At 36.0% G+C, this 22,401-nt stretch overlaps 1 protein-coding gene and 1 long non-coding RNA gene across 17 annotated transcripts; both read left to right on the forward strand.

Annotated features, from left to right (window-relative positions):
• The first annotated feature begins 303 nt into the window (after window positions 1-303).
• Window positions 304-2,611, forward strand: LOC113358479 (plastid division protein PDV1-like). The gene is made up of 2 exons (XM_026602073.1): window positions 304-742; window positions 1,795-2,611. The coding sequence occupies exons 1-2, from the start codon at window positions 410-412 to the stop codon at window positions 2,317-2,319; spliced, it is 858 nt and encodes a 285-aa protein (XP_026457858.1). The 5' UTR covers window positions 304-409; the 3' UTR covers window positions 2,320-2,611.
• Window positions 2,612-4,026: 1,415 nt separating this feature from the next.
• On the forward strand, window positions 4,027-11,578 carry LOC113358480. Of its 16 annotated transcripts, none has more exons than XR_003364552.1 (7): window positions 4,027-5,012; window positions 5,103-5,204; window positions 5,370-5,488; window positions 5,622-6,973; window positions 7,793-7,956; window positions 10,768-10,834; window positions 11,174-11,578. It is a non-coding gene; the product is annotated as an uncharacterized LOC113358480 (long non-coding RNA). The 16 variants fall into 16 exon arrangements; XR_003364564.1 differs by lacking the exons at window positions 10,768-10,834; window positions 11,174-11,578 and having other exon boundaries at window positions 4,027-4,463; window positions 4,541-4,617; window positions 4,849-5,012; window positions 7,793-8,089; XR_003364563.1 differs by lacking the exons at window positions 10,768-10,834; window positions 11,174-11,578 and having other exon boundaries at window positions 4,027-4,463; window positions 4,561-4,617; window positions 4,849-5,012; window positions 7,793-8,089.
• Window positions 11,579-22,401: the final 10,823 nt, after the last annotated feature.

Below are 22,401 nucleotides of genomic sequence, written 5' to 3' on the forward strand. Positions count from 1 at the left end.
GAAATCAAAATATAAATTAGTTTTGTAAGGTTATGATATTTATCAATTTACTATGAATGTAAGCCGAATTTTGAGTACCGAACTCATATTTCTAAAACGAATTATACACGTACGTATGGCGTTCCAAACTACCTACCGAACAACAAACCGTTGACCGACTTTTTGACCGAACCCGACATATCCGAATACGTATAATTCTCATACGTTTGCCGTCCCGAACTTGTCCGTGTATCCCGAATTACTAACTAGGGCCCTACTTAGCTCTTTTCCCCTAATTGCCTCCCTCAGAAGCCAAGGAACAAACAAAGGTCATTTTCCCTGGTCCTTGGAGAACCGAAAGTCTCTGTCATGCTCTCCTCTATTCTTTCTATTTGGAAACCCTAACTTAAAAAATTTAGGGCAGAAATCGATGATGAAATGGGAAATGGAGATCGAAGAGATAGAAGCAGTATTAGAAAAGATTTGGGATCTACATGACAAGCTAAGCGATGCAATTCATTCAATCTCGAGATCGCATTTTCTTAATTCAATCAAAACCCTGAAGAAATCTGATGACGTTTACATTTCTCGTGACAACAATGAAAAGAAGAAACCAACTAATAACGGCAACGAAGAACGAAATGGGTTTGTTTTCATGAAAGAATATCGACTTGTTGATGATGCAGCAATTGCCGAAGCTAAGAGTCTTAATGCCATTAGAGCTGCTCTTGAGAACCTTGAAGACCAGCTCGAGTTCTTTCATGTAAGTTTTTTTTTTAGCTGTTCTGTTGTTATTGTTTTGAATTTTGATTGCAGGTTATGGTTTCTTAGGGTTTGATTAGAGTGTTAACATGGTCCAACTAAGCATCTAAGACTTGTTTGTTTCGGTTTCGATGTTTTGTTAGCTCTTCAAATGGTAATGGCTATGTTACTGCATAAAATAATTGGAAAGAAAAGGGTACCAAGTGTGTTTCATGATAATTGGTTGTGTTCAGTTTTACCTCAAATTGGGAAACATTTCCTAACTTTGGTTAGAAAGTTTTGTTCAACCCTTAGGCTTAGAGGGGAAATAGGGATGCCCTGACTCTTACATGTCTCGTGGTAGGAGTAACTCTAATTGTACACAAAACCAAAATGCGATGATAATCTTATTAACTTTATGTGTTAACATTGATTTTAAATTTTTGTGGGGTACTCCTAAAGATATCATGCAGTTCTGTAACTTATCTAGTTTTATGAGATATTACATGTATCTCAATCTGGATGGAAAAACTAAGAGGTAATCGTTTGGTTTTTGTCCTTCCCTCATGCTGTAGCATACAGGTATTTCATGTGTTTTCTATATATCTAATACAGCACATGACTTACTACGCAAAAGAGGACCGTCAAATTTAGATGAATACTAGCATATGTGCTTTTCCTTCTGAGCGCAATAATTTAGATTGTGGTAGTCACAAAAATCTGTTTAGATATGCAGTCCCTTCACTTTGTTAGTAGTACCAATCCCACCAAACCATTGTTTCTTTTTATTTCAAGATTTTTATCTTCATTTTGTTTGTTTGTTCCATCTGATAGGCCATTCTTCGCTTGTTCGACTTCCAGTTATTTCTTTAATTTTCTTTCCTATGAAATTTATGAAGAGAAGGTGTTCTGACAATGTTCTCTTTATATATAGATATATGGAAAGAACTGAAAATTTCAGAAGCAACAAAATGAATTATGAAAACTAATACAGACAATTAGGGTCTTATTGTGCAGATGGGCAGCTACATTTTTTCCGATACTTTAATTTGAAAACTTTTCACTGTTCTGCAGACTGTACAGACACAGCAGCGAGCTGAAAGAGACGCTGCAATTGCACGATTAGAGCAAAGCCGGGTTGTTCTTGCAATGAGATTGGCAGATCACCATGGTAAGCAATACAGAGTCATTGAAGAGGCTCTAGCATTCGTTGGTGGTGTTCATGATTCCACTCGCTTTGTCACACCAGAAAATCTGTTTGGGTCACCAAAAAGTCAATCTGGTGAGAACTTGGTGAATCATGAGGGGAAATGTTCAAGTATTGTACTCCGTATGTTATCTAGTTTTGTCTTCGTCAAGAAATCTCTTAAGTTGGACCAAATGGGTGGGATATTAGGCAGCGCTGCTTTGGTCGCGGGTAGCATGCTTGCTTTGCTGCATCTGCATCAGGTAAACTTCAAGAATAAGTTTTCTGTAGAAATACCACAGTCGCAAGATGTTTTCTCTTATGGAAAGCGGAGCAGTAAGAAATTGTCGAGTGAAAATTCTTCATCCAATGGTCGTGCCAGGGATTTGGATGTTTTTGCTGCTAGGGGTTAGTTGATACCTAAATTTTTTTGGTGAGTTGTGCATATTCATGTTGTTTTGACTGTTTAGCTTTAGGGTATTCTGTTGTAAGGGATCTCGTCTGATTGTGCTTCCACGCATTGTACGAAATCTGGACGGATGCAGGGCCGTATTAGGTTTATCACATTTCAGGTCATCTTTTTGCAATTTGTTTGTGCCCGACCTTTGTCATTCAAGTTTACTGACCGCTGCCTGAGTGAATGTATATTCTGTATTTGAATGTTTATTTTTTTTAGCTCTATTTTTCTGAAGGAGGGCAAACCCATGTCTCTACTCTCTACATGGCACCAACATAACTGAATATACGAAGTTTTATTTATCTTCGTGGTTTGTCAACTTAACTAGCGATAACCCGTGCCATAATGGCATGGTATTCTCGATATAATAACAGAGTTTTTTTGGAGCGTTCTCATTCACCGGGGATCCACGTTAACTCTGACTCTGACTTCTGGTTGATTTTGACCCCACCATTTATTTTTTCTGGTAATAGAATATTAAATTTTAACTAATAAAATAATATTTTTTCTAAAAATAAAATAACTAAATCTTAAAAATCTTTTTCTTGCCTCCCGTAACAAAATCTTAAAAATCTCCTAACATGCCAATATATATCAAATCACGATTCCATCATGATAATCAAAAAAATAAATCCAATGATCATCACGTAATGAGAAAATGGATCGAATGATCATCACGTGATGAAAAAAATTGATCGAATGATCATCCAGTGTCCATCGTCCGTTTACATACACAAAAACCGTTATTTTCATAATTACATCCCAAACTATCAATTAAATCGAGAAAAAATAAAATTTCAAAAAGAACCTGATTAGCCCGGTCATAGATCTCTATTCTGCAAAACATAATTGGCTCGTTGGCTCGGTCATGAATCTCTTTTCCGCAAATCTTTGTTGGTGGTCCTGCACATCAATTAAATTTTTTTAGTAATCTGTACGAATGATTTGGAACAAAAATTATTGTTTGAATAAAGCTAATACAAAAAAAAATGCGCTAATACAAAAGAAACTATGATTTCCAAAATCATTTTTAATTTTTTTTTTCTATAATTAAAAAAACATAAAAAAATGTAAACAAAATCCTTACGGATTATTTTCCTTATTAAAAAATATTGTTTCATGGTTACTAATTGATAATAGAAAAACATAAAAATTGCGCTAATACAAAAGAAACTATGATTTCCAAAAATTATTTTTTTTATATTTTTTATAATTAAAAAACATAAAAAATGTAAACAAAATCCTTACAGATTATTTTTCTTATTAAAAAAATATTGTTTCATGGTTAGTAATTGATAATTAATTAAAAAAACAAATAAAATGTAAGCAAAATCTTGAAAATATTATTTTACTTATTTAAAAAATATTATTTAATGATTAATAATATGTTGCCAAAAAGATACTGCAAGTACATTGGTGATTTCTTTATATTGTTCATTCAAAAATATTAATTTTCCTAAAACAAATACTTTCAAGTAAATACGATAAGTAAAAAATAATACAATAAGAAAAATACGCGACCTTATTTTGCCAAAAATATTAGTTATTCTAGATATATTTTTATACCGATTAATATTATTTTCAAAACAAAATCATTTTATTTGTGGGATTGGTGTCTCTATATAAATCATTGGACCAAAGGCTAACCTCAGCCATTTTTTCCACGATGCTTCTCTCTTGCTTTGAGTTTTTTGCGTTGTTTGATGTGCATGTATCTTCGAAATCGTGATGATTGACATTGCAAATGCTATTGTAACAAGGAGTCACATGGAAGAAATTGATAATTTTCTTTCGTCTCTTTTGAATTCTGCTGATAATTTTATTTGACTTGCATGTCCCCATAGGGTGTCACGGTTGCTCTTGATTGGTGCGGCAATCGATATTGGTTCTTTTTTCGAGATTCGAGATGATGATATAATAAATTCAAGCGAAGGTATGTAATTTTTTTATTTTTATTTTGGTGTTTATCGTGAGTTTTTTTATTTTGTGTATTGCATTTGTTGATGGTGAATCTGTTGATTTTGTTGGTCGAAGGGCCCTAATCGACTTAAATTTTTTGATACTCTTAACAAAGCTTGCGAGAATTATAAGTTAATTAAGGTACATATCCACTCCACTACTTTTTAATTCGTTGATCACGGGTAACCAATTTTAAGTTTCTTTGAAGTCTTATTCAGAGTCTTTTAAATTACTCTAGCTTGGAAGTCTAAGTTTGGTGATTATATCCGGTGTGGTTCCAAAGACTGTTATTCGGGTAAGTAAATCTGCTAATTTAGGATAGATATATTGATAAATAAAGGCCTGAATTTCTTATGTGTTTGCCTCGCTCAAACCCTACTTCATCATCCTCTTCCGAAATTCGAGATTCTGAAATAGAAATTCCGTGTTTCAAACCCTACTTCATTATAACGCCCTATGTGTGTTTAGTTTCTCCTTCTACGTGTTTCTCTAATTCTACCAATCTGTTTCGAATCTCTTTATTAAGAAATCGAAAGTCTGGAATTCGAATCGGTATACTATCTCTTTCAGACGTAGATCTAATTTGGGTTTCGCGTATATGGATAGTTACAAAAGATTTATTATGATTTTTTGAAACTCGGTTTCAAAGGTTTGTGAAGATTTGGAGTTTCTGCTGCCACGGAGAAGAAGGTAAACCCTAAAGCAGATCTTTTTGACTATTCGTTCTAAGGTGTTTCCCACAAGTTTTGGATTTAACACATCCATGATGTCATATTTCAGCTGTACAGAGAGAACTTGATTTTCCAGCTCGAGGTGATTTTTTTTATTGTGCTCGAGGATTGCTTGGGCTGAGGAGAAGATCGAATTGAAAGAGATGCACATGTAAGGAAAAATAACTATGAACTTTAGAATTAATAGTAATTGCCTTACTTCTTAACCAGTATGCTTTAATTATTGGTATTTTTCTTTGATCCAATTAGTGTTGGTTCTGCTTCCTTTCTCATGTATTAAATAGCTATAAGATGGTGAATTTTTGAAATCTGGCAGGTTAAGAAGATACTGTTGCTGCCATAGTTTTGAGAGTGTGCAGCTAGAAGAGGTGAGAATGGTGATGGTGGTGATTTGCATAAGAAAGATGGTGTTGTAGCTGTTGTTGAAGTAATTAGGTATCAATAAGAAGTTCTGTGGTTGTTGCTTTTGATAATTTAATGGCTTGTTTCCAGGGATTGTAATTTACTGATAATATCAAAGGTATGCCAATGCCCAATAAATAGTGAGTTTTTGCTTTTTACTATGCAGGCAGAGTTAGCCAATTAGCAAAACATTTTTGAATGCAAGCCAATGGAGTGAATTTAACGAGATGGCGATGGAGTTATTATTTACGATATGCTAAGGTGATACTCTTATCCTTCGGTATCACTCGATGATTTTAATCGTTCTCAATTAACTATACATTTATAGTCTGGATTGCAGTGGAGATGCTGGAGGAGTGTTTTGATTCATTATGAATTGGATACTCATTATGTCAATAAGGTTGTCATTTATTCAGTTTCTTGTTGGCAATGTTTTTTTTGTCTTGCATCATTATCTTCATAATCTACCGGTTTATATAGTGTACATGCTGTTGGGAAATCGATATATCCCCCAGACAATAAAAACTCGGTTTATATACATTTAATTAACATTCAAACAATGAAAATCAGTTTGATTTGTCCTTTTTGGTGAATTACTTGCAGGCTTACATGGCTTGCATTATGCAAGATCATTGGTAAGTCTCCATTTACAGGATATCCAATGTACTGTTATGTTTTGCATCGAACTTCAGAGCAAATTGATCACATCTTAATTCTGATAATATTGCTTTTAGAACTGAGCAATGTTGATCTAGCGACTCATATAGTCTCACTCTATGAATTTTTCTCTGGATATGAGTTTCTTTTGAGTGATTAAACTGGAAAAATTATCAAAATTGTAGCATCCCTATCACATTAACATTGTTAAGAAAAAAATGTGAATGCAGTGTGTACCTTCAGGGTATTTTAATGATTTCAATTGCAGAGAAACAACAATAGAGGCAACTGCGAAGAAAGGTAACTTTAATACGCCTAGTAACATTTGATCGAGCTTGGGTTCTTTAAATCCTCCAGTCACAGATATACAGTTACCTCTTGAAATTGGGCGAAATCGGGCTGAGGTTTTATTCGCATTTCCATGGTTTTATTCGCATTTCCATTATGTATTTCAGTAGTTAATAATTTTATTCGCACTTCCACCATTCTCACTGGACCCAAGTACCTGATTGGAGATTAACTTTGGAGATACCACATCGGCATTACTTTGATGTGTATCTTGAGCAGTATTCTGATAGCTCCTATTTTTTAGTTCAGCATTACATTGTTCATGCTCATGAAATGAAAATGTGAAGAAAGGTGAGACCTACTTCTATGATCAGGAACTATCTTAATTGGATGTTTTTGCAGTACTGCAACTATCTGTATTTTAAGGATTCTTCTTTGTAGAAAATGCTCACGGATGGTATGGCAGAAGCGCTGTGTTTGAAATAAAATGAAGTGGCTAGCTCCAAATACATGTTAAGATCCTTCAAAGACAAAAAAAAAAATGCAAGGCTTGAGAGTGGTAATCATTTCAAGGTACAGGACATGCATAAAATGACTGCAAAAATGATTATTGAATCAAGAGTAGTCAATTAATGATATTCCCTTCCTTTTAACATTATTCTTTTGTCCTGTGCATGTATTGACTGCACTAGCTGATAAACTTGACATAGAATTCTTAATTTTGTGAGTTATCGTTGCTGGGCACACATTCCGTGATCCATATTATCATTTCAATTGTATGAGTGAATTCATGGGTCTAATGAATGGGAAATATGAGGTGAAGTGTTACTTGAGAAGATGAGAGGACAAGGCTAACTGATTTTAATATAGGGACCACCTTTGCCTCTAGAATTTCAATCCACCGTCGGGCAGTATGTGCCTAATTTGACCCGACTATCAAAACATGTTGGGATTACGTACTTCCACTACTAACGGTAACCTATAATGATGTAATAGGAACACAACAACTCCAAGTTCCACCATGACCTATACGATAGCATTTGAATTTTGTTGATATCTATCTCACTCGCCATATACACCTATGGTTATGATGTAACATTTCACATCCCGAATATTCCTTAGTCATTACTACGTACTGGCAGCAAGCAATGTGGTTTTCTTAATTGATGCATTAGTTAAGTGTACTATTGACATCTATGCATATTAGTGTTATTAAATTGTTGGAGGATGACGTTCAATTTTATAACCTAACATAATTTAGCTATATTAGAATTATGCTACGGGAGAAAACTAACCCTAGCCTGCCATAACACTAAACATGGTTAATCTTGGATTTGCCGGTGAATACATTTCTTATATCATTAGATGACCCGTCCACATTTTTATTTGTAGGAAAAATCTTTTGGACAAGCTGGACACATGTGAACTGAATGCTCATCTCATAGAACCATGTTGTGGTTGTGCCTCACAACCATGGTTGATGGAAGCTAGATATCACAACCGAATGAGGTGATCTTGACTGGACAATTGGCGTTTATGAACGTGCTAACCAACAAGTAATTTTTATTTATTTTTGTAGTTGAATTACCTACTTGCTGCTTTACAGTTATCCACTACTACTTTAATCAATAGCTCAATGTCACTTTGAAGGTTGCGCAATTATTTTGTAATTCCCACCCTGCCCAAACGTTAAGTTGATTGAGAATATAGTTTAAAGGTAACTACCATTTCATAATTTTAAGAAATAGAGTTTTTATAGATACATGTTACAATGAAGATGCAATCTAACTTATTTTTTAATTAAAAATGGCTAACATTAGTGCCAAATATTAACTTTTAAAATAATAGACAGCCCGAGCGGACCAGCAAAACTCTTTAATGCCCCGGCCAAAGCTACTATGACACGATTACTTAATCATTATAGGACCAATGTGTAGATGCATTTTTCGGATATCATGATCCAACTAATTGTTAGGATTCGAGACCAAAACGATTGAAAAAAGATAGAAATCCTTTGAATTGGGGATTAGCCAAGGGGTTTAAGCAAAGCTCATTAATTATATTGATTTGATTGATACCATAAACCCTAGAACAAACTATGAATTTATATAGAAAACCTAGCTTGAATCCTAAGCAAATAACAAATAAGGAAACACATACTCATTCCTAAAATAACTAATATTCCTAATCGGTGTTGGTATCCCAACATCCCCAACCCCTTGAGACACAACTTGTCCTCAAGTTGGATGAAAACTAAAATAAAACATAGATAAATAATTTGCTAAAATATATCTAGCCTAAAAATATAGTTGGTTTCCTAACATCCCCAACCCCTCGAAACGAAACTGGTCCTCAAGTTGGATCGCTAGAATAGTTTACTATGAAAACATCATCATCAGCTTCCAACAGTAACACTTGGGATGCCCGTTTGCATAAATGACCAGGTGTATAAGCTTCATCACAATGAAAGCATAAACCCTGCTTTCTCCTTTCTTCCTGCTCGAACTTAGAAATTCGACGTACTGGAACTGTAGTAGATGTAGTTGTCGTAACAGGTTTTGATGCAGCTTGTATAGATTTTGTAGCTTTGAACCTTGATGTTGCATCGATATCTTCCTCTTGAAGAATTTCCAAATCAAAAGCTTCAAATAAGCTCGAAGGACGAAGCATACAAACACCTGCACTTATATCTTCACGAAGTCCCGAAAGAAAAATGCTAATTTGATGTGACTCTGGCATATCGGGCACAAAGTTAAGCAATTTTTCAAATTCAGTAATGAACTCACGAGTTGAACCTGTTTGCCCTAACTTAGAGAGGCTGGCACATGGATCAGTATATTTCCGTGAACTAAAACGTGCTCGAATTGTATGAGAAAACTGTTCCCATGTTAATTGTTCTAAGGAGCTAGATATCCAACGATACCAAGATATATAATCCCCCTCGAGATGGACAACAGCCATACTTACCTTTTTAGCCTCTTGTACACCAACCAAGGAAAAATATTGTTCGGCCTTGAAAATCCATCCTTCCGGATCAGTTCTATTGAATACAGGAAATTTCAAATTAATCTGGCTTGCACGAATGATAGGAGCAGTACCAACTCGACCATTATTACCATTTGAATTTTGTGTGTCATCCTTCTCACCATTCTTATTTTGTGTGTCAACCTTCTCGCCATTCTTCTCCGCGATGTTCTCAGCAATATTATGTTTTTGAGTTTGGAAAAAGGTTGCAATAGATTCCAAAGCTACAGTGGCCCTATGCCGATATTCAATAGCTTTTTGACGATCTTCTTTCATCTCGGCAAGCACTGATTCCAAATTCTTATTTAATACAGCGATTTGTTCTTCTAAGTTTTTCACCGTCATTGTCGGAGTCCAAGAGAAAAACTTGCTTGACAGAAGGAACAAGGACCCAAACTCACCCGGTATTAGTGGATAACGAGCAGCTAATTAACAGGAGGCAAAAACTTGAATAACCACTATCGCGGAAACTGAGGTACTGTATTGTTTGTGCTTGATAATTAATGAAAGGAACAACAGCAAATCTTAGATAGTCCAACAATCAAAACTTACCCGACTAGTAATTGGTGAAGCCCTCTTGGTGGTACCGTACTTTGTTCACAATTTCACGGTAAATTTTTTTTTTTTTGAACAGAGTAGCGGAAGATGGTTTAGGGAAAAAAAAATTGGGGTGGAAGAGTGGTTTTAGATCGCTGGCTCTGTACCAGATGTTAGGATTCGAGACCAAAACGATAAAAAAAAGATAGAAATCCTTTGAATTGGGGATTATCCAAGGGGTTTAAGAAAATCTCATTAATTATATTGATTTGATTGATACCATAAATCCTAAAACAAACTATGAATTTATATAGAAAACCTAGCTTGAATCCTAAGCAAATAACAAATAAGGAAACACATACTCATTCCTATAATAACTAATATTCCTAATCGGTGTTGGTATCCCAACACTAATGAAACACGCTACTATGACCCGACTAACTAACACACTATAATATGACACGACCAACTAAATATTTGGCCCGTTCTGCTATGACCCGACTAATAAAATATGCTCCCGATTATTATAGACAAGACCAACTAACACGCTAATTTAAATGTGGGCATTATATTTGTTGGTCGTGCTAATTGTATCTCAAATTTTTGAAACAGAATAGGACAAAAGGAAGGTTTGGAATTTTAGACCATAGGAAGGAAGAATTCTAGAGAAGTGTCCTTACTATTAGGAGTTGCTTGTCCCAGTTTAACGAATGTTGTCACTAATGGTCATGTGATCGTACACTTAAAAGAATAATCTAGCCTATGATGAATTGATGATTATTAATCGTTTCCTTTTCTAATTTCAGTTACTGGCGGTCATCCCCGACGAGTGTGATTCGACAGTCCAGCTAACCCTCAACTACGAATATCCATGTAAGACACATTTTGTGCATATTCCATTTAACGGTCTAAGAGTGTCACTCTATCATTCTCCACTGTTACAAAAAAAGAATAAATTTGAATAGTGCTTCTGCAATATTTGCTTGCTATTCCTCAGTCCAAGATTATTCTTCCGCGTTACATATAGGCTATTGTCAATGTAGCTACTTAACTGTATCAATTTCCATGTTTTAGGAATCTAACTAGGTAGTAAAAAGATAGCCTTGGCAGGTGTTAACAAATTGTCGAGTGGATTAGGATCTGTATGTTATAGTTCCTCTACTTGGATGTTATCATCTATTAATCTTCGTGAGCAATAATTTTTTGGTTCAGTGACTGTTGATGTAAATCAGAGGTAATAAAGTAGCATATGGAGGAAACTGCCAACGTGTTGCTGAAGAAAAATAAGTCAAGAAACGAACTGCCTTGGTTTTTAACACGGATGGGAAGGAATATAGATTACTTATGTAAATGTTCATAGACTTTGTTGCATGAAAAAAGTATGAACTAGATGGTTGTCCAACTTGTGCACACTATGTCAAGTATCTACATATATGGTTTTAAAATCTAGGCAGTACGATTCTAATTCAATTTTGTTATTCATTTTTATTTTCTTGTCATATGTTCGCATTACACAAATGCAAGATAAAATTTCACATCGCTGCTTCCATATGTTCGCATTATTTTTATGTGACAACTTAATCTTTGTAAACAATTTTAAGAATCATTTGAGTTCGTCTTTTTTTTGGTCACTTTGGTGATTACAACTGTTATTTTATTTGCAGGATTGAATATTTTATCGATTTTTTAATTATAAGTAAAAGATCAATATTATTGACCCAAGTGCTACGACAGTCCTTACTGATTGACGCAACTATAAAATACTTACCGCTAATGGCGGGTACCGTTTTGCTCGGAGAGTATCAATATGCATATAGGACAAAAAAACATTTTCCTTTAGGTTAGCATTTTCTTTTAGGGCTGTCAATGGATATCCAATATCCTACTTCTAGATAATTTCGGGGTTCAATCTATACTTAAAAGCTACATATATTTTGTAGATCCCTGCATAATCACTTAATTTGAATCTTGATTTTTATTGCACCGAAATAAAACATATGACTAAACGTACGATGATTATGTAAATAATTAACATGAACTCAATATATTCACGAGTTTAACTTACACATGATGATATAATTCGCAAATTTACGTATATGCTATATTTATAATTAAAGATTTATATATGTTATGTTTAATTTATTTTAATTTTGGTGATTCCCAAGTGAAAATGTATTTTAGGTTAATGTAGTCGATTGAGAGAAAGGAAACCAAAAGAAGGTCATTTACTAAAGAAATTCATTACTCAGTATCCATTTTGACTTTAATAAAACATTAACAAAATCACATGGATTAATTTTGATAAAGATTTTATTTTTGAAAGATGTATTGTATCAATATCATGATCTCGATAATGTTTTTGTTCACGAAGTAAAACCACATAATAATTAGTTAAGATCAAGAAAAACAAGAATACATAGAAGAACAAAAGCATGACCTTATAAATAATAAGATTATCGAATTTTGGAAATGGATTTAGGACATAACTTTTGGCCAATCAATTGTCGCACCAATAAATGTTGTAGTCCTTTATTGGTAGCTGGGCAAAGAGTACCTAAAACTACAACCTATGTTTTACCTACAAGTATACAGGGTCTTGATGAAGCTAGTGTGCAAGTAGGGGAAAGTCCACAGGGACAAGGAGGGTGATATGTTGGTTTCTAAGTGATTTCCTAAAGAATTCTAAATGGCAGTGATATGGGAGGGACTAGGATCTTGAATCCACCCTTTTCCTAAGCAAAGTCCTCCTAGTTCTAATAGAGTCTTGTTCCTTGTATAGATATTAGTGAAGTTCTAGCCTCATCTAACTATCTAGATGGCAGTTGAGGTTCTATGCCTGCTGCTCATCAAAGGATGGTCTTAGGATAATGGTTCAGTGTCTCTAAGATGATCCTAATCCTAGTTCTAGCTGCCTTCTCACAATGCAACTAACTATGGATTAACCTCTTAGATAGCTAAACAATCCTGAAGGATATTCTAATCGCAACTAAGGTGTTCCTACAAAGTACTAAGAGTATGATTAAAGTACAATTAGTCAAAGTTATGAACAACAATCTGTTAAGCATGAGTTGCAACACATTCAACATAGAAATAACCTGACTACAAAGGATACAAGGCATACATTGTGAAAGTAAAATGCTGACATGTTTAGATTATATTTATCCACAACATTATATCACAACAAGAACACTGTCTAGAATATGAACAACTTAACATAAGAATTGGGGTTTCATCTAAACCCTAGACATGAAATCAGAACATAACAAACATTGTGCAAAACAATTGAAAATAACACAGTTGAGGAACTGGCTAGTCCAGTCCTCTTGGGTGAAGCTCTGGCTAGCCCAAGCATGCCCCAACACAACACACAAGCCTTCTATTTATACCCAATTTTAATTCCCCCAAAATACCTAATTTCTAAAATTAGGGTTTACAAATTAAATCAAAAATTCTTACCAACTACTTCTGATATCCACTCAATTAGCTTGACCCACGCTTCCTCTTCCTCTCCTGCTCACTCTTCTGGTACGATTGCCCTAGCTCGAGCTATTCCATCATTTTCTCTCCTAGGGTTTCAGGAACTGTGAAGAGGAGAAAGTGATAGAATAGTAGGCTAGAATGATGGGGGATTAGATGGTAGTGATGGGTTCGAGTGTTTGGGGATTTGACGGCTCATGGAGGGGAGTGGTGGTGGTTGAGGCGACGGAGAGGGTAGAGTTGGCAGGAGCAGAGCTCGACTTCTCGAAGGAGGAAGATGAGAATTTGGGTAAGGTGCGTTTGGATGAAGGGTATAGGTGTCAGGTGTTGTAGTGTTGAGCGGAACATCAAAATCTGATGAACATCGAAGCGAAAGCGTTGGATTATAAATTCTAGATTGATTCTAACGGCAAGATGGAAGCAGGTCTTGAGCGACCGTTGGATGCGTGACACAACGAAACTGACGGCTCAAGATGGATTTAGGTGCTATAGTGTTTGACAGGAGCTTCAGATTTTGATGCACTATGATGAAGCGACCGTAGGATGCTGAGATGATCCAATCTGACGGCTGAATATGGAGGCGGGTATGGATATTGGAAATGGGTTTGGGTAAGGGTTTTGGACCTTGGGTATGCCAAGCCCATATCTTCTTTAAGAACAATTCTTCCTTGTTAAGCCCATTTCTAGCATTTTGGTCTTGTGCACAACATTCCTCGCGGCTTCCTTGCGTAATTCCTCCCGACTTTTCACTACTTTTCTGCTCTTTTCGCTCCGCAATTCATCCAAACTTTATTTACAACCTAAAAATGCAAAATTAATTAATAAAAATATTTATTCTTGAAAACAATGAAAATACAGAATATGGGATAAAATGTAGAATTAATGCACAAAAGATGAGTTAATTGCCAAGAAAAAATATATAGAAATATGCACTTTTTAGCACTCATCAAATACCCCCAAACCTGAATTTTACTTGTCCTCAAGTAAAACAAAACTAAGGAAATCCTACCTATACCACTGTCGCTGGTTTCTCGATTGCATTTAGCGAATGCAATAAGCCTTTTAAACCACTAAGTGTCCCTAGTGGACGAGTTGAAGTCTCGTGAAGGTTTGCTTAGAACGTACCTGCAAAGTTCTAGGACAAAATATAAGCTCAGATTCCATGAAATGTGACATGTGCAAGACAGTAGAAGCTCACAGCAAAATGGAGATGTCAATCTAGCTATCAAAGGCACAATCCTAGCACTGATAACAACTAAAGACACGTGATAAGAGTGTAAAGTGTATCTACACATGTTTCTAGAATGACCTGAAGTTATGACTACTAATCACCAAGAGATAGTTTTTAGGCTAAGAACCGAATTCTAAGCCAAGCTAGCTGTCCGGCTTTACGAGAATTGTGAATGTTCACCCAATGAGTTGGTGATATTTCAGTTTACCCGCGTTATACATCGATGGCTGCACCCTCCTTGCTTATTACAAGACTATTTACAACAAAAAGATGACTCTTTACATGACTCTTATTTACATTGATTGCTCTCTTTTATTTTTGGAACAAGAGAGAACTATTGTCTTTAACATGACAAAACATGGAATAAATAAATACTTGATTTTCTTTTTTTAAAGAAATAACTTTGATCTTTACAACATAGTGACACTTTTGATACATGAACAAAAAGAAAAACATAATTACATGACTCTTAGCAAGAGGTGGCCCTTATCGAATGCATCCGGTCAAATTCTATGGTTGCTTTTCTTAACGTATCCTCCAACTTCTATCACAGCCAACCAAAGAACAAGCTAGTCAAGTCTCATTCAGTATTCTAAAGTGATTGGCAATCTAACTTCCTATCAAACACCTTGAAGATCGAGGCTATACATGTATTGGTAGATTGTGCAAGTTTCTTATCACATGTGAATTGTGCTAGAATCAGGGTGCCTAAATATCTAGACTAAGAATCCTTATGTTTACATACATGCACAAGAGTCAACATTTAAAGGTAAATGAGCTCCATTTTTATGATTTTTTTTTTTTTTTTCAAAAAGAAAGAGTTCTGTTTTCAATTATTGCATGCTATCGTGGTATATACTCTTTACCCCCAAAACTAAACTAAAAATTGTCCTCAATGTTTCAAAAGATGAACAAAATTGTAATACAACATACGAAGAGGATCATGCTGAGTAGAAAAAAAGGAAAGAGATTACCCAATTTGACGGCGAAAGCAAGATTAGAACTCCGTTATTCAAGGCTGGAATCCAACATTTTTTAGCCGAGATCATATTGGATTAGCACAATATATACAAAAGATACAAAAGATTTATCTAGAATATTATCTACTGGATTATATACAAGAAAATTCACCATACACTAACAATCTAAAGAGTTGAGGATCAACCCAAAAGACGGAGTGTAGACATTTCAACAGCTTCACACAATAATAATAGAAAAGAAATGCAAGTGAGGCTGTGAAACAAAATGAGCTACCCCCAAACCTGGATTTTTCAACAGATATAGTTTTGGGTACAAAATCTCGCAGTTTTGGGGGTTCATCATGCCCAAGGTCTAGCTCGAAATAACTTTGCTAGGGACGGGCAAACATGCTAATTCCAACTGTGGCTCCTCAAAGATATTATACTTAGATGCAAAATAGTCCAAAAGGACTTGGGAAGCACACAGTTCCAAACCTAGGTTGGGAATTCTCAGAAAAATTGGTTTGACAATATCGGTACAAACCAAATCTAGGTTGGGTGGAAGGCCATCAGATTGTGACTTATGTAGGACGATAGGCACATCATTATTAATCACAACAACATCTCCTAAGTCTTCTACAAGTGTCACAACATGCTCACCATGCTCACACAAATCAGAATCATCAGAAGAATTATTCTCATGCATCGGCAAATCAATGGAAACATCACAACGTGACCCAAGTAGAGAATCAGACACAACAATTATATTTTCATGCATATTAGTGTCAACAGAAGATTCTATATTACCTAAGTCATCTTCATAGGACAGATGCACATGCTCAAAATCAGTATCAACATCACATGTATATGGAATACTAGAAGAAACATCATTCATGAAGGTCGAGGCAGAGAAGCCTAATGTATTTGAACCCAAAGGTTCCATAACATTTTCAGTATAGACATGTTCTTCTAACATAACATCATAATCATCATCATATGGATTTTGCAATCTAGGATAATTTTCAATCCTAAGGTCGGAGCTATCACAAGAATAAGACTCTAACTCATGGGGGTGACTCATACCATGTGGTGTTGTCCCTGTTTCCCTAACAGATTCCCATTGATGGGTTTTCTCTGCAATCTCAGCTAAAAATTTCCATGCATCATCCACAGATTTATCAAGAAATTTACCATTACACATAGACTCAACCATGGTTCGAGATTTAAAGTCTAGTCCCTCATAGAGGATGACGACAAGTCTCCACTTCTCAAATCCATGGTGCGGACATTCGCTCAACAAATCATTAAAACGTTCAAAATAGTGAAAACAGTTTCCTCATCCAATTGGACAAAACAATTGATACTTTGACGAATAGCGATGGTCCTATGATGTGGAAAGAATTTTTTGAAAAATAGATCTGTGAGTTGGTCCCAAGTGTGATTGATTGTGGTCTCAAACCGTAAAACCATGTTTTGGCCCTTTCCTTTAGAGAAAATGTAAACAAACGCAATTTCAGAGAGTCTTCGGTCATATGATCAGGTTGCATAGTCCGAAAAATTTGTTCAAACTCTCTTACATGAGTATAGGGGTTCTCAGAATCGAACCCTCGAAGTATAGGAAGTATTTGTATCATGCTTGCATTTATTTTAAAAGGGTTATTGGTATGAGGTAAGACAATACATGATAATGGAATTTTTATTGTGGGATACATGTATTCATGGAGAGCACGAGGTTGGCCCATATTGAAAAGACACAAACCCCACTATTTGGTTTTAATGGGTTTTCAAAAACTCCTTTTGGTTTTAATGGGATGAGGCCCAGCTAACTGGTTCAAATTTTCTGTGGGACAAGCCCAGCGAACGGACTAGAGATTTGAGTACACGGACCAACTAACGAGTTCAGCGAACCAAGCCCAGGAATGCACGAGGCCCAGCTGGGTATTTGATTTTTGGGCTCTCAGTTAGCCAAAATACGAGGCCCACTTGGGCCTAAAAACGTTTTTCAATTTTTTGTTGGGTCAAGCCCACAGTTCAGTTCAAATTACAAACCCAATAGAAAATGGAAGCCCACAATTTGGGTTCTCTTAATGGGTTTAGGCTTACTCTTTAAGCACAGCCCAGCTGCTCTGATTTTGGTTGCACAGCCCAGTTGGGCTTGGTTCTTTTCCAGCAGCACAGAGCAGCAGCAGCATAGCAGCACCAGCAACAGCAAGAGGCAAACAGCAGCAGCACCAGAGGCTGGCTGTAGCAAAAGTTCAGCAGGTAACAGTAACACAACAACAGCAGTAGGCAGCAACAGAAGCACCAACTACAACAGCGGCACAAACTCAGCTTAGCACCTCAGCATCAACACAGCAGACAGGCAGCAGCAACACCAACTACCTGACACTCATTCTGTGTGATCAGTACACATAAAAGGTAGGGAAAAATGGAAAACTGCATAAAGCAGTGCAGTTTGTAGCTGTAGATGCATGGTTTATGAGGCTACAGGTGCAATGAGCAAAGCCACAGGGAAATGATACAGATGCAGCAAGGCTTCAGAGCAAGGATGCAGGAATGCAAGTTATGATGGCAGACACAGATGCAAATGCAAGATGAATGCAGAACTAAGTTAAAGCTAAAATGCAAATGATGCAGATGATGCATGTATGCAGATGCAGGAGATGCAGAACTACAATTACATGCTAAAGTTACAGCTAAGTTATAGGTGGTACTAAGATATAGCAACTAAAGTTACAGCTAATCTACACTAAGTTACACTAAAACAGAAAATAGCAAAGTAAAAGGAACAACTTCACTACACAGCAGCAAGTCCCCGGCAGCGGCGCCAAAAACTTGGTAGCTGGGCAAAGAGTACCTAAAACTACAACCTATGTTTTACCTACAAGTATACAGGGTCTTGATGAAGCTAGTGTGCAAGTAGGGGAAAGTCCACAGGGACAAGGAGGGTGATATGTTGTTTTCTAAGTAATTTCCTAAAGAATTCTAAATGGCAGTGATATGGGAGGGACTAGGATCTTGAATCCACCCTTTTCCTAAGCTAAGTCCTCCTAGTTCTAATAGAGTCTTGTTCCTTGTATAGATATTAGTGAAGTTCTAGCCTCATCTAACTATCTAGATGGCAGTTGAGGTTCTATGCCTGCTTCTCATCAAAGGATGGTCTTAGGATAATGGTTCAGTGTCTCTAAGATGATCCTAATCCTAGTTCTAGCTTCCTTCTCACAATGCAACTAACTATGGATTAACCTCTTAGATAGCTAAACAATCCTGAAGGATATTCTAATCGCAACTAAAGTGTTCCTACAAAGTACTAACAGTCTGATTAAAGTATAATTAGTCAAAGTTATGAACAACAATCTGTTAAGCATGAGTTGCAACACATTCAACATAGAAATAACCTGACTACAAAGGATACAAGGCATACATTGTGAAACTAAAATGCTGACATGTTTAGATTATATTTATCCACAACATTATATCACAACAAGAACACTGTCTAGAATATGAACAACTTAACATAAGAATTGGGGTTTCATCTAAACCCTAGACATGAAATCAGAACATGACAAACATTGTGCAAAACAATTGAAAATAACACAGTTGAGGAACTGGCTAGTCCAGTCCTCTTGGGTGAAGCTCTGGCTAGCCCAGGCATGCCCCAACACAACACACAAGCCTTCTATTTATACCCAATTTCAATTCCCCCAAAATACCTAATTTCTAAAATTAGGGTTTACAAATTAAATCAAAAATTCTTACCAACTACTTCTGATATCCACTCAATTAGCTTGACCCACGCTTCCTCTTCCTCTCCTGCTCACTCTTCTGGTACAATTGCCCTAGCTCGAGCTATTCCATCATTTTCTCTCCTAGGGTTTCAGGAACTGTGAAGAGGAGAAAGTGATAGAATAGTAGGCTAGAATGATGGAGGATTAGATGGTAGTGATGGGTTCGAGTGTTTGGGGATTTGACGGCTCGTGGAGGGGAGTGATGGTGGTTGAGGCGACGGAGAGGGTGGAGTTGGCAGGAGCAGAGCTCGACTGCTCGAAGGAGGAAGATGAGAATTTGGGTAAGGTGCGTTTGGATGAAGGGTATAGGTGTCAGGTGTTGTAGTGTTGAGCGGAACATCAAAATCTGATGAACATCGAAGCGAAAGCGTTAGATTATCAATTCTAGATTGATTCTAACGGCAAGATGGAAGCAGGTCTTGAGCGACCGTTGGATGCGTGACACAACGAAACTGACGGCTCAAGATGGAGTTAGGTGCTATAGTGTTTGACAAGAGCTTCAGATTTTGATGCACTATGATGAAGTAACCGTAGGATGCTGAGATGATCCAATCTGACGGCTGAAGATGGAGGCGGGTATGGATATTGGAAATGGGTTTGGGTAAGGGTTTTGGACATTTGGTATGCCAAGCCCATATCTTCTTTAAGTACAATTCTTCCTTGTTAAGCCCATTTCTAGCCTTTTGGTCTTGTGCACAACATTCCTCGCGGCTTCCTTGCGTAATTCCTCCCGACTTTTCACTACTTTTCTGCTCTTTTCGCTCCGCAATTCATCCAAACTTTATTTACAACCTAAAAATGCAAAATTAATTAATAAAAATATTTATTCTTGAAAACAATGAAAATAAAGAATATGGGATAAAATGTAGAATTAATGCACAAAATATGAGTTAATTGCCAAGAAAAAATATATAGAAATATGCACTTTTTAGCACTCATCATTTATGATGTTAAGCTAAAACTTATACTGTTTTAATAATCTTTCTCAGTTACATCTTTATTAGTTTTCAGGATCGTTAACTTCTTGAATGAAAGATTGTAATCGAAAGCGACGCGGAAGAAGTAATTCAGAAGATAAACAAAAGAGACTTTTGTGAAAATTATCGAACTCAATCGATTTTATCGGATATTGCATATCTAAACACCAAATTTAGGAGAATAAAATTTGCATATGTTGACCGCACCTGTAATACGGTTGCCTATAATGTAGCCCAATGTGCAAAAAATAACAAAAATTGTATAGCATGGTCTTCACCGCCTGTTTGGCTAATGACGTATCTTAGTGCTGACTACAGTCCCCCATATTTGACTGTGGAAGTTTAATGTATTTTTGATCTTTATGACTTTGCGTATATAAAATAAAAAAAAAGAAAAAAAAACTTCTTGAATGATTTATTAGTTTTTAATAATAGTGTTTTGTTGTGAAAGAGAATGAGACATAAAATAAGGAGAAAAAGTAAAGAGAATTTTTTAATGAATGTGTGCATAGAATACAATGTTTAAGTCTAAGACTTGGCATCCAAGATATATAAACCCTAATTTTAGACACGAAAGGCATCTTAGTAAAGTTTATAATATATATTTTTTTCTTAAACATGACTTTGCAAGTGAACACGGGTGAAAAACTAGTATTTGTTATAAAAAAGTTATAATTTCTTACAACCGTATTTTGGTGGTGGTGGCGGCCTGCTGGTGGCGCTATATTCTCACTTTCCCTCCATAGCAGCATCAAAGTGTGTCTTACCGTCGGGAAAAAGGGGTAACGTGTGGTTATGTACATATGATATGCTATGAAGGATCTGTTTGTCACATGCGTTTCTATGATACTCAAGCTCGAGCACCACCCACCGTACTACCTTTGTTGGGATTAACCTTATACCTTCCCATGTAATGCTTCATTTAATTCACCCCCATCGAATTAGTTCTATTTGCTACTCACACCCGCGTATGCTGCTACCCTTGCTTAAGGGTATTTTTAAGATCCTAAAGACGAGGGGTATTCTTTCAAATGTAGTGGAGGTTGCTATTGCATATCATTGGATGATGTTAGTCTTAGCACCCAGGCCTTTCCAGGTGAAACCATAACTTTGTCCAAGCTTGTGTTCTGCAAGTGGGAAGTTGCATATCTACTTTATGATCAGTCTGACTCTAGGGGGAATGAACCAATTTCCTGAGAGTGGTGTAACTTGAGATATTGTTGCAATTTCTTGTATGGTTAATAGCTGATGTATTTTCAAATAGTGATTGTAATAGTGGTAAAAACTGGGTTCTTTTCAGACTTGTGAAGGAAATAATTTTTAGACTTAATAAAAAATTAAAGATAAAACAAATTAAATTCAAAGGTGATGTAAATATTATGGAAAGACCAGGGGTTAGGATTTCACCATTCACCAAAATTCATGTGATTCAATAATAATTATTATCATGCAATTCTAGACGTTATAATTCAAATCAAAAACAATTGTGATTCTAATCATTGCCTAAATCAGATTTTCAAAACATCCATTGTTAATCGCAAGCATGAAATATCAAAAGCAATAAACCAAGCATATTTCATCAAGAGAAAACACAATTAATTAATAAAAATCATTTATTCAATTTTCATTCGGTGCAATTAATCATAAAAGGATTGCATAAATAAATTTAAATGAATTTTACCACATAACTTTTGGAAGAATGGCTTCCTCCATCACCCCTGGGATTGGGTTTAGCTCCTCATCCCAAAAACACACTCACAAGATGTATTCATGGATACAATAGGTGTTTTTATTGATGTATATAAGGTGAAACAGGAATTAGCAACGCTGTAGAAGTGTTACAGCGTCACTGTTACAAAGGGGTAAGTGTTTTTGAGACTGCTGTAAACGATAAGCCTTTACTGCTGTATAAGAACGATATTTGTTCTGCTTTTAAGACTGTCGAAGAACGACGGACTCTGCAAGTCTGTTCTTCGTCTTCTTCTTCCTCCTCGAGCAGCAGCAGCAG

Source organism: Papaver somniferum, chromosome 3, assembly GCF_003573695.1.
Source record: "Papaver somniferum cultivar HN1 chromosome 3, ASM357369v1, whole genome shotgun sequence".
Lineage (NCBI taxonomy): Eukaryota > Viridiplantae > Streptophyta > Magnoliopsida > Ranunculales > Papaveraceae > Papaver > Papaver somniferum.